General features: G+C 41.1%; 1 protein-coding gene across 1 annotated transcript in view; it reads right to left on the reverse strand.

Annotated features, from left to right (window-relative positions):
• The window catches only part of CCDC81 (coiled-coil domain containing 81), a 36,602-nt gene extending 26,033 nt beyond the window's left edge, over positions 1-10,569 (reverse strand). Inside the window, exons 1-3 of the mRNA XM_028517018.2 lie at positions 10,125-10,569; positions 2,527-2,588; positions 845-1,001 (exon numbers count right to left, since the gene is read on the reverse strand). Coding sequence (XP_028372819.1) covers positions 845-1,001; positions 2,527-2,588; positions 10,125-10,203 — 298 coding nt within the window. The 5' untranslated portion in view covers positions 10,204-10,569. The remainder of the gene's footprint in view (positions 1-844; positions 1,002-2,526; positions 2,589-10,124) is intronic.
• Positions 10,570-11,330: the final 761 nt, after the last annotated feature.

Consider the following 11,330-nt stretch of genomic DNA (forward strand, 5'->3'; position numbering starts at 1 on the left):
ATATAATTTTGCTGGTGGAAAGTTACCCCAAAATTTTTCAGGCAACTTAACAGAAAGTTGAGTTTCAGTGTTTTTGCCTGCTGGCATTGCGGGTAGACTATCTCTCTTCATCTATGTATGAGTCTGATGCAGAAGGGGATGATAAGAAAGATCAAAACAAAGAAAGCCAGAAATAAGGGAGGAAAGCTTCCTTATATAAAATAAGGAAGGTAAGTGTCCTGTTTTTCAGCATCATGTCTACTTGTTTACCACTGTGTCTCAGCACCTGGACCTAGGCCTGACACAAAGGTGGTCCTCAGTAAATGTTAACAGAAGGAAGAGAGGAAGAAAGGAAGGAAGGGTGAGAAAGAGGGAAGGAGGGAGGAAGGAAGGAAGATTTTAGGGTGTGAGAAGTATACAAGTTATTCATTAACTCTTTATAGAATTATTAACCTTCTAACTTTTAAATTTTAGTATTTTAGATTATACATATGATAGATACACAGTTAGTGAAACTGACACTGACTGTAATTCTCCCAACCAGAGACACTAATTAGCCTTCTCTACTTTATAACTATGTTTAATTCCTTAGGGTCTGAAATAGGAGTAAAGTCTGTACAACACTGTGACATGGCTTTTACATAAACTTGCTTTGATGCCACATCAGGTCTTCTCAAGCCTGCCTCTTAAGCTACAGAGGTTTGCAATGGCCTGCGGGAAGACTGCGTTCAGTTCCGGCCGCAGCCCCTCCCTCTGCCAAAGGCACCACGTGGAAAATAAACCCCAATGGGCCGAGTTTCGCCTGCTGTTCTCAATACCAGGCCAGTCGCCCTCTGGGAAAATCTTAAATGTTAAGTATATTTACCAGGAGTGTGTACTTTGTTTTGTTTCAGTCCATGGAGCTGTACTAACTTCTCCGCCATGACAAATACGGGCCTCTGAAACAGAAGAAACTTGTTGTTCCCCACCTCAAGTTTTTGTCTCATGAAAGTAAAAGTTCCAAGTCCTGGGATCTGAACCCCCTGAAAGGAAAAAATAGCAATTTACTGAAGGGATAAAGAAAAAACAATCCTTAGTACTGTTTGTTATCCAGAAAAACATGAAGAGAATTAACCTTAGCTCTTACACATTCAATAACCCTACAATGCTTTACAACCACGGCCACAGTAAGTTTAGTATAAAATGAAATATATCAATCCATGATGCTTGTCTGACATCAGATCTCTCATCTCCACATCATCCCAAGGCTGTAAGGACTAAGAAAACTTGTATGGATGCCATAACTGCTCTAAAGCTATCTCTAAGTCCTAAATTGTGGCACACTTTAAATTTTAACCATTTGCCATTGGAGGGAGAGAATTTAAAGGGTCATGAAAATCTCTGCTTTCTCATTCCTTCTTTTAAACTTTATGTCCCTTACCTAATATCAGACAACCCAGGGCCAAGGCATATGCTGCAGTGCAGTGATCTTGGCTGGTGGAAAGAAACAAATGCTTTGGCCTCTCAAACTGGGTCCCTGTCTCCTTGGAAATGTCACACATCAAGGTTTACAAACTCAACTGCCTACAGGGACCAAGAAAGGACGCAAGCGAGTGGGTGAAGGTATGCAGTCCGGGAAGGTGGCAGCTAACAAGTGCGTGCCCATGGAAAGAGGAGAGCCCATTGCCAGCTGCAGCCCAGTGTCACACACAGAAATGAAAAACGACCACTGTTAAACCTGATTTTTGAGAAAAAAAAAACCCAAAACTTTATATAAACTCTCCGAATTTTAAGTGGTCATGATTAATTCAAATGATCAGACCAGACAAAACTAGTTTGAAGGAGGAATTTAGCCTAAGGGCTGTCACATAGGGACCTCTGGGTAGGGTATAAAAGTTTCACAATCTTCCAGCTCCCTTCAAATTCCCCAAATCTCTGTCAGGAGGAAATAGTCCATCCTGAGAAAAGTTTCTCTCATTTTTGGCAAGTTGAGTTTGTCCCTGTCTTCTTATATATCAATTAAAATCTATTCCCTATGAGGAGACAACACAAAAAGTATTATCATATCCTTCTAGAGTTAAGCCAGTGCTATCCAATCGCAGATAAACAGAATTTACCTAGCTCCTCTCCACACACACAGGCTGGTCAGTGACATATTTTTGTATCACTAGAAGAGCAGAATTTACAAATATTGACAAGTCCTAAGTGTGATCATCATAAAGTCATAAGACAGAAAGTTAAACTGGGTGGCTCTAAAGCCTGCTGTCCTGCTCCCACCAAAATTATATGAGACTAAGGTGAAAATATTCTCTGGACTCCTACATTAAAATTAAAGTATAGTCTTGGCTGGTGTGACTCAGCAGATTGAGCCCTGGCTTGCAGGCCAAAGGGTAGCCAGTCCAATTCCCAGGCAGGGCACATGCCTGGGTTATGGGCCAGGTCCCAAGTAGCGGGCACAGAAGAGGCAACCACACATTGATGTTTCTCTCCCTCTCTTTTCTTCCTCCCTTCCCCTTTGTCTAAAAATAAATTAATAAAATCTTTAAAAATTTAAAGTATAAATCCTACCTTGTGTACAAATAGCTGTCGTTCCACAAATTCTGATACATGCTCCCAAATAGTAGAGACTTCTGTAGTTCAAAACAAACCAAGAATAATTTACTTCAGTACCCATGTGGTAGTATCTTAGTGATAATAAATAAAAATGTAGATATTACAGAATCCCAATTAATTTAGAATTAACAGAAAATAAGGGCATTCTCCAAAAGTAATTTTCCAAGTAACTAATGCTTACTCCTTTAATTTCCAAAAATGTGATTTAAAACATAACAACTATAGCCCTGGCCAGGTGCTTCAGTTGGTGGAGCATCATCCTGTACACCAAAAGGTTGTGGTTCAATTCCCAGTCGGGACACATACAGGAGACAACAGATCAATGTTTTTCTATCACATCAATGCTTCTTTCTCTCTCATTCTCAAATCAATAAAAACATATCCTCTGGCAAGGATTAAATATATATATATAAGGAATAATTACAATTAATTTTTGAAGAAAATCTTTATAGAATAAAGGGAACTGTCACAAATATCCCATTAAGCTATAAAGTTAACCAAGCATAATCTACCCTTTTCTTTTTTTTTAATATATTTTATTGATTATGCTATTACAGTTGTCCCATTTCCCCCCTTCTCTCCCCTCCACCCTGTACCCCCCTCCCACCCACGTTCCCCCCTTTAGTTCATGTCCATGTGTCATACTTATGAGTTCTTTAGTTTCTACATTTCCCGTACTATTCTTGCCCTCCCCCTATCTATTTTCAACCTACATTCTATGCTACTTATTCTCTATACCTTTTCCCCCTCTCTCCTCCTCCCACCCCCCTGCTGCTAACCCTCCATGTGCCCTCCATTTCTGTGGTTCTGTTCCTGTTCTAATTGTTTACTTAGTTTCTTTTGGTTTTGCTTTAGGTGTGGTTGTTCATAATTGTGAGTTTGCTGTCCTTTTACTATACATGTCTTTTCTTTATCTTCTTTTCTTAGATAAGTCCCTTTAGCATTTCATAAAATAAGGGCTTGGTGGTGATGAACTCCTTTAACTTGACCTTATCTGAGAAGCACTTTATCTGCCCTTCCATTCTAAATGAGAGCTTTGCTGGATAGAGCAATCTGGGATGTAGGTCCTTGTCTTTCATGACTTGGAATACTTCTTTCCAGCCCCTTCTTGCCTGTAAGGTCTCTTTTGAGAAATCAGCTGACAGTCTGATGGGAACTCCTTTGTAGGTGACTGTCCCCTTACCTCTTGCTGCTTCTAGGATTCTCTCCTTCGTTTTTACCTTGGCTAATGTAATTATGATGTGCCTTGGTGTGTTTCTTCTTGGGTCCAACTTCTTTGGGGCTCTCTGAGCTTCTTGGATTTCTTGGAAGACTGTTCCCTTTGCCAGATTGGGGAAGTTCTCCTTTATTATTTGTTCAAATACGTGCTCAATCTGTTGCTTTTCCCCTTCCAATTCTGGTACCCCTATAATTCGGATATTGGAACGTTTAAAGGTGTCTTAGATGCTCTTAATCTTTTCCTCAATTTTTTGAATTCTTATTTCATCATGCTTTCCTGCTTGGTTGATTCTATCTTCCTTCTGGTCCACTGTATCGTTTTGAGACTCATATTCCTTCCTTTCACTATTGGCTCTCCTCCACGTGTCTTCCTGTATCTGTTTTATGGTAATCTGCATTCTTTCATCTAAATTTCATCCAAAATCAACCAGTTCCGTGAGCTTTCTGATCACCAGTGTTTTGAACTGTGCATCTGATAGATTGGCTAATTCTTGGTCGCTCAAAAGGATGAGTCCTGGGGGACTGATCTGCTCTGTTGAAAACATATTTTATTTTTCCCCCTGTCTCTCCTTTTTTTTTTTTTCCGGTCTGGTTGCTCTTGTTACAGTGGGGGGCGGAGCCTTAGGTGCTCACCGGGGCTGGGCACCCCAGTTGCTAGATTGTGACGTTATATGTGGGGGTGGGGCGGGAGCGGGAGCAGGGCGGGAGAAAACAATGGCGGTAGTTCCATTTTCCTGGACTCAGACCCTTCTCTGGGATCCTGGGCTGCGAGCTCTGCCCTGGTCCACAATCACTACCCCTCTGGGTCTGCCAGCCGCAGCTTGCGTACTCAGAGATCACTGCTGCCTTCTTGCACCCCCGGATGGCTTTTGAGCCGATTTCACGCCAAACCTTCCCCCAACCTCCACGCGCCGCCGACCCATGCCAGCCCCGCGCCCGCCCGGCTGGTCTTCTCCTACCAGTCCGGATGAACGTGTCTACTTCAACTTCTTGGCTGCCCGACTTCCATTCAGATAAATCCTCTGCCGGATCTGGGTGTTATTCTGATAGTAAATTATTGTTGTAAATTATTGGTTTTCTAATCTTGGTTGTACGAGGAGGTACGGTGCGTCCACCTATTCCTCCATCTTGCCAGAAGTCCTTTGACAGAGTTCTACCCTTTTCTTAATGACCCAGTCAGCGAACAACTAAGTGTCTTCTCTGTGCCATCTGATCAATGTGAACATCATTCTTATACTATTCTAGAACACAGGGATAAAGCCAAGGGCCACTAAGACATGACAGGCTGTTGTCTGTACATTAACTGTCTCCATGCTTTTATTTTTGATTAGCCTTGACTCGCCTCTTCATTCTCACTTGTTGGTGTTAGATGGCCAGCTGTCATTTTCTCTACTACCAGTTCTCTGCAGGCCCTCTACCCAGTCCTAATTCACTGTTTCTGATCTGCTGTGTTCTTGATTTCAACAAATATACTATTATATGGCTAAAAATAATAAATTTTAATTTATATTATATTGATTATGCTGTTCCAATTGTCCCAGTTTTCCCCCTAGTATCCCCTACTCCCTCAGCCAATCCCCACACTATTGTTCATGTCCATGGGTCATGAATATGAGTTCTTTGGCCACTCCATTTCCTATACTGTACTGTACATCCCCACAGCTATTCTGTAACTACCTATTTGTACTGCTTAATCCTCTCTCCTCTTCACCCATTCCCCAAACCCACCTCCCCTCTGGCACCCATCAAAATGCTCTCCATATCCATGATTCACTCAAACTATTTTCTTAGTTTGTTTGGTTTTATTCAATTATTGATAGGTATGTGTTTATTACCATTTTATTGTTTACAGTTTTGATCTTCTTTTTCTTAGATAAGTCCCCTTAACATGTCATATCATAACGGTTTGCTGATGATGAACTCCTTTAGTTTTTTCATGTCTGGGAGCTCTTTCTTTGGCCTTTGGTTCTAAATAATAGCTTTGCTGAATAGCGTAATCTTGGCTATAGGTCCCTGCTTTTCGTGATTTTGAATATTCCTTGCCAATCCCTTCTAGCCTGCAAAGTTTCATTTGAGAAATCTACTGATAAACTTATGGGGACTCCCCTGTATGTAATTAACTGCTTTTCTCTTGCCACTTTTAAGAAACTCTCTTTATCTTTAACCTTTGGGGTTTTAATTATGACATGTCTTGGAATGGGCCTCTTTGCATCCATATTGTTTGGGGCTCTCTCTGCTTCCTGGACTTGCATGTCTATTTCCTTCACCGAATTACAGATATTTTCTTTCATTATTGTTTCAAATAGATTTCCACATTCTTGTTCTTTCTCTTCTCCTTCTGGCACCACTATGATACGAATGTTGGATCATTTGAAGTCCCAGAGGCTGCTTACACTGTCCTCATTTTTTTTGTATTTTTTTCTCTTGTTGCTCTGATTGGTTATTTTTTGTTTTCTTACATTCCATATCATTGATTTGATCCTTGACTTCATCCACACTACTGTTGATTCTCTGTAAATTGTTCTCTATTTTAATTAGTGTATCCTTCATTTCTGACTGGATCTCTTTTATAAAGAGATAAAGTCCTACTTTTAGAGCTGTGGAGTCCTATGTACATTGAGCATCCTTATAACCAGTGTTTGAACTCTGTATCTGATAGATTGCTCATCTCTGTTTTCTTTAGCTTTTTTTCTGGAGTTTTCACCTATTCTTTTATTGGGGCCATGTTTCTTTGTCTCCTCATTTTGGCAGCCTCCCTGTGTTTGTTTCTACATATTAGGTAGAACTACTATGACTCCCTATCTTGGTAACATGGCCTTATGTAGTAGGTGTCCTGTAGTAGGTGTCCAGTGGCACAGCCTTCCCCATCACCCAAGCAGGGTGCTCAAAGTGCATCCTTTGGATGGGCTGAGTACACCCTTCTCTTGCAGTTGAACCTTGACTGCTGTTGGCAGACCAATGGGAGGGCTTTACTCAGGCCAGTCAGGGGCAAGACCTGGCTATGACCCCTGACCACCAATCACCGCTCTCTGTAGAGGAGCAGCTGTGCAGGGGCAGGGTGGTGGTGCTCTGATGTGGTCTGTAGCTGTCCACTGGGTAGGCAAACTCAGGTTTCCCAGATAATGTAATCCAGGGTCAGCCACTACCTGCCTGAGGCCACCCAGCATAAGCTACCAAGCAATTTGCAGATGGCTGCTGCTAGTGCTGGGCCTGTGGCCACTTAGCCAGAGGTACAGGAGCTGGGAGCTCACTAAGGCTGGCTGTTGCTTGTTTGAGAGGATATAGGAAGATGTCTAAAATGATCATTTTTAAAAACAGATGTTTGGAAAGTGATCTTTAGGGGCTTTAGCTTTACACAAATCAGTGCATAGACTTTGCACTCTCTACTTTGAATGATTGAAGGAGGCCTTCTAATTCATTTTCTTGTTCTGAGTTGTGTTTACAGTGATAGAGAAATGAGTTGTTGCCAATAACTAAAGTGTTGAAGTGTGATATAAAGGTATACCCCAGGTATAACTAATATTTAGAATATAGAAAATTATGTGTGTGTTGACATCTCCATTCCAAGCCTTACTGTGTGTATTAAAGATACTTTTCAGTCAGAAACTCTGCACATCAAAAGAGTTTGATTTCATTCTCAGATTAAAGATCTAGAACAGTAACATTTATCAGGTTACCATTGTAGGACATAGATGACACTGGTAACAAAAGACCAATTGTTTCCCCACTTTGAGAACTGCTTGATTTATTGTATAACTTTTTCTGATAATTTAAATCATATCTAAAGCAGGGAAATTGCAGTCTTTTAATTCCAGTACATCAGGTTTATAAGTATTTTTATTCATGTGACAAGGATGAAACAAGTTAGGAAATGAGAAATAACTTTCATGGGCATCTGGGAACCACTCAGGTGATGGAAACTCATTCACTCATCAAGAAATTGAGGACTACATGGTACAGTGAGCCAAATGTCAAGATTCTGCCCTTCACTCTGAATCATGGATACACAGTTTACACAGTGCCACTCTTCTTCCCATCCTATCATCTTCCCCACTCCTCCCCGCCCCCACAGACAAGAGAATTCTACTGCTGGCTGCTAAGAACTAAGGTCTTTACCCAGTCCCAAGTGTACACTGAATTAAAATCATTATAACCAAAAATCTCATTAATTCATTAATAATCCAAAATCTCAGTATCCAGATTTAAGTGGAGACCTTTCAAAGTAAGGTCAAAACTATTAAGTCTTTCACCTGGACTCCTGATATCCAGTTCAAATTCCAGAAAAATAATCTATACCAAAAGGACATTATTTGATTAGGGTCAGGAGAAACTATATAGCCTGCGACCAAACCCTAGTCAAAAGACTTGAAGGAGCTTAACTGGAAATTTGAGGATAGCCTTTCTTCATGTGGATGACACATTCAAGTCCACTGTGTTGCTTTTCTATAAAACTAATAGGCAATGTTATATAAGAGCAAAGTTTATTATTCTAAGCTGAAGTTTGCTATTTAGAATAGATTTGGAAATTTTATACACTGGGAGTTCTAACTTTGATTTTTCTGACATCCCAAAGGATCATAGAAGTTGTCACTAAATCTCTAAACAAAAATAATTTTAATCCACTCTAAAAAGCAAATTAAATATATGCTACTCTATTATTTTAAGGAAAATGATGTTACGTTAATCAAACACTGAAATACCAAGAATCACTATTATAAGGAAACAATGTCTATATTCAGTTCTAAAGTTTGTGCACTCAAAACTATATTTTAAACACAGTACCAAGTAGCAAGAATACTGTATCTCATACGTAATCATTATAGAAAAGAACTAAGTGCCCATTGTGTGAAGTATAGAATAATACATATGTGTGAAATACATGTTAACATCAAAAATGAAAAATAAGTTTCCCAACTTTATGAAAGATCTTATAAAATTAAAATACAAACAGATCTTATAAAATAATTTAATATACAAACAGAACAAATTATTACTGAGCAATTTGGAAAATAAAATGTTCCCAGAGCATAATGCAGTGAGGAGGTCAGTGTGCTGCATGTCTATAGGCCTTCCTGCCTCCACAGTCTTCAGGAGTTTCACCCAGTGCGCGTCTGTGAAATGATGATGGGGCCTTCTGCATACTAGAATCACGTAACACAAACTTTGGTACAACACACCGAAGCAGCAGGACTTCACATAGACATGATGAAAAGTTAGCTTATGTGTTTTGCTGACATTGGGAGTTCACCCTCATCTCCTTAACAATGGGTCATTGGCAAAAGTTAATAAGTAGTAATTTGATTTCTGCTTCTGTCATTCAAGCAACAAAGCTCTTGCTGAAGTCACCAGTGGTCTCCTTGTCAATAAAATCAATAGACATGTTTTTCACCTCTGACCCCTCAGTCATCTCCAATACTGGTGACCAGTTATTAAGTGTGAATTTATATTAATTTCTGTACTTGGTTAATGTGTATCTTTCCCCAGGAGATTGTAAATTCCAAGGTCTTTGCTCACCATCAATTCTCGAGTGCCCAAGAGGCACATAGACATTCTAAAAATTACTTGAGCAAATATATTATACAGAAATATATAAATATGGCAAATATTTTTTAAATCCATAAAACCATTGTCTTTGATGCTTCTTTTTGAATTATTTTAACAGGGAAAAATAGGACTGATGCAGAGGAAAGAGAAAGAAGATGCATCTACTCATTTATTTGTCTCCCCGAGGGCTTTAGGGGAGGCAAAAGCCCCAGCAACATCTCTGGGTTACCATGGCTGGATAGTAACAGCAGCTTCCGTTTCTGGAGCACCTTTCTTCCCAAGGGCTCCTGTCTCGTGTCTCAGTGCTCGATTTCAGTGTCATGCAGGGGTGACTCTTCTAAGAAACTATGCTTTTAACCAAGCCTAGTAAGTTTTCTATGAAAAGCTGTTAGGTCTTCCTCTACGCACCCAGTTCTTTTTATGATCATTTCACTTTCTTAACATAACCCCAAGATATCAAGGGCAATGAAAGTAGCTGTGTTTTTGCCTGAACTCTGAGAAGGAGCCATTTGGGGGTTGTAGCTAACATTTATTGAGCATTTACTTTGTGCTAGTCCTGGAGCTAAGTGCTATGTATACATTATCTTTTTTAATCAAAACCCTCAGCTGGCCCCTGCCCCTTATTAAGGCAGTCAGTAAAATGGGCTCCGGGCATCCAGCCTGAGCTTGATGTGATTACCAACTGGTTGACAAGGTGACATGGCCACCCAAGGGGACAGAGAAAGGCCTTCCACTTCAGCCCTCAAGCAGATAGAGTTTCAGCCCCAGGGCCCCCACCTCAAGTAGCTTACCCTCCTGGCTCAGCAAGGGCAGTGTGGGCAATACATTCCTGCCCAGGTCCTGTAGGGAAGGGAGGATGGTGTCCAACATCTCCAGGCCTCAACTGGTCCTCAACTGGTCCTCAGCTGGGTCCTCAGTGGGTCTATTTTCTTCCTTCTTTATATGGAGCTCATGCAAAAGTGATTTTTTCCCACCCTCCAGTCCCCTCTCCTCGGAGATCTGGATGATCCTTAAATAAGAGGATCCTTAAAAATTACCAAATATTGAATTTTTTGTTTCTTAAACGTTTGACTCGCTGTCCCTCTCCCTGCTCTGGCTCTCCCTGGCGGCTTGCACCACAGGAAACCCGAGAGCTGAAAGGCACCAGAAGCAGCGTTCGTCCAAGCACCCGCACCACTGAGAGACCCAGTGAAAGAGTGAGTCCCAGCTAGGAGGAGACGAGGGGAGGGGAGGCCAGCTGCGGGAGGGAGAGACGCGTTGCTAAGACGCAACAAAGGGTTGCTCCGTTGCTAGGGCCTTGGTCCCGCCCCCTAAGATGGGCCACAGGTTGTCCCTGTGATTTTGTGAGCTCAGACAATGACGTTGGTTGGGAAGTAATTTAAATGTTTGTTTGTTTGTTTGTTTGTCCCTCCCCCTCTTTCCCTGGGCAGCAAGAAGACTCGGACACTCTTGTGAGCACCTTATACAGATCTGGAAATACCTTTTGCCCCAGCCATGGGCATTTGAATCTCTGGATCTGTTTGAAGGATTAAGTTTGAGCCAGAGTCTGTTTCTCAGGTTTGGTTTTTCCTGGGCTCCTCTCCTAGGAAATGGAGGGCTGGAGAACTAGAGAGGGGACTAACTTTTTAAACACTGCATTCACTTTTTTCGCTTCCTATACACTTCATGAATCTCATCCTGCAGAATGGTTTTCTTACTCTCCCTCTGCTGACAATGAATTATCACAAAATGAACACACATGTAAACCCCACCCAGTCAAGACCTGGGATTCTCTCAGTACCGCAGAAACACATCTCAGTCCCTTCTCCAGGCGTTATGCCAAATACTATAAACTCATTTTGCCTGTGTTTGAACTTTTAGAATTATATACTATGTATAATTTTGTGTGTGGCTCTGTCACTCAACATTATGTTTGTGAGAGTCCCCTGTGGTTTCTGTAGTAACAGTTTGTTCATATGCACTGTTTCATGTTATTCCTCTGTATGACTATGCCACAT

Source organism: Phyllostomus discolor, chromosome 6 (genome assembly GCF_004126475.2).
Source record: "Phyllostomus discolor isolate MPI-MPIP mPhyDis1 chromosome 6, mPhyDis1.pri.v3, whole genome shotgun sequence".
NCBI classification, from domain to species: domain Eukaryota; kingdom Metazoa; phylum Chordata; class Mammalia; order Chiroptera; family Phyllostomidae; genus Phyllostomus; species Phyllostomus discolor.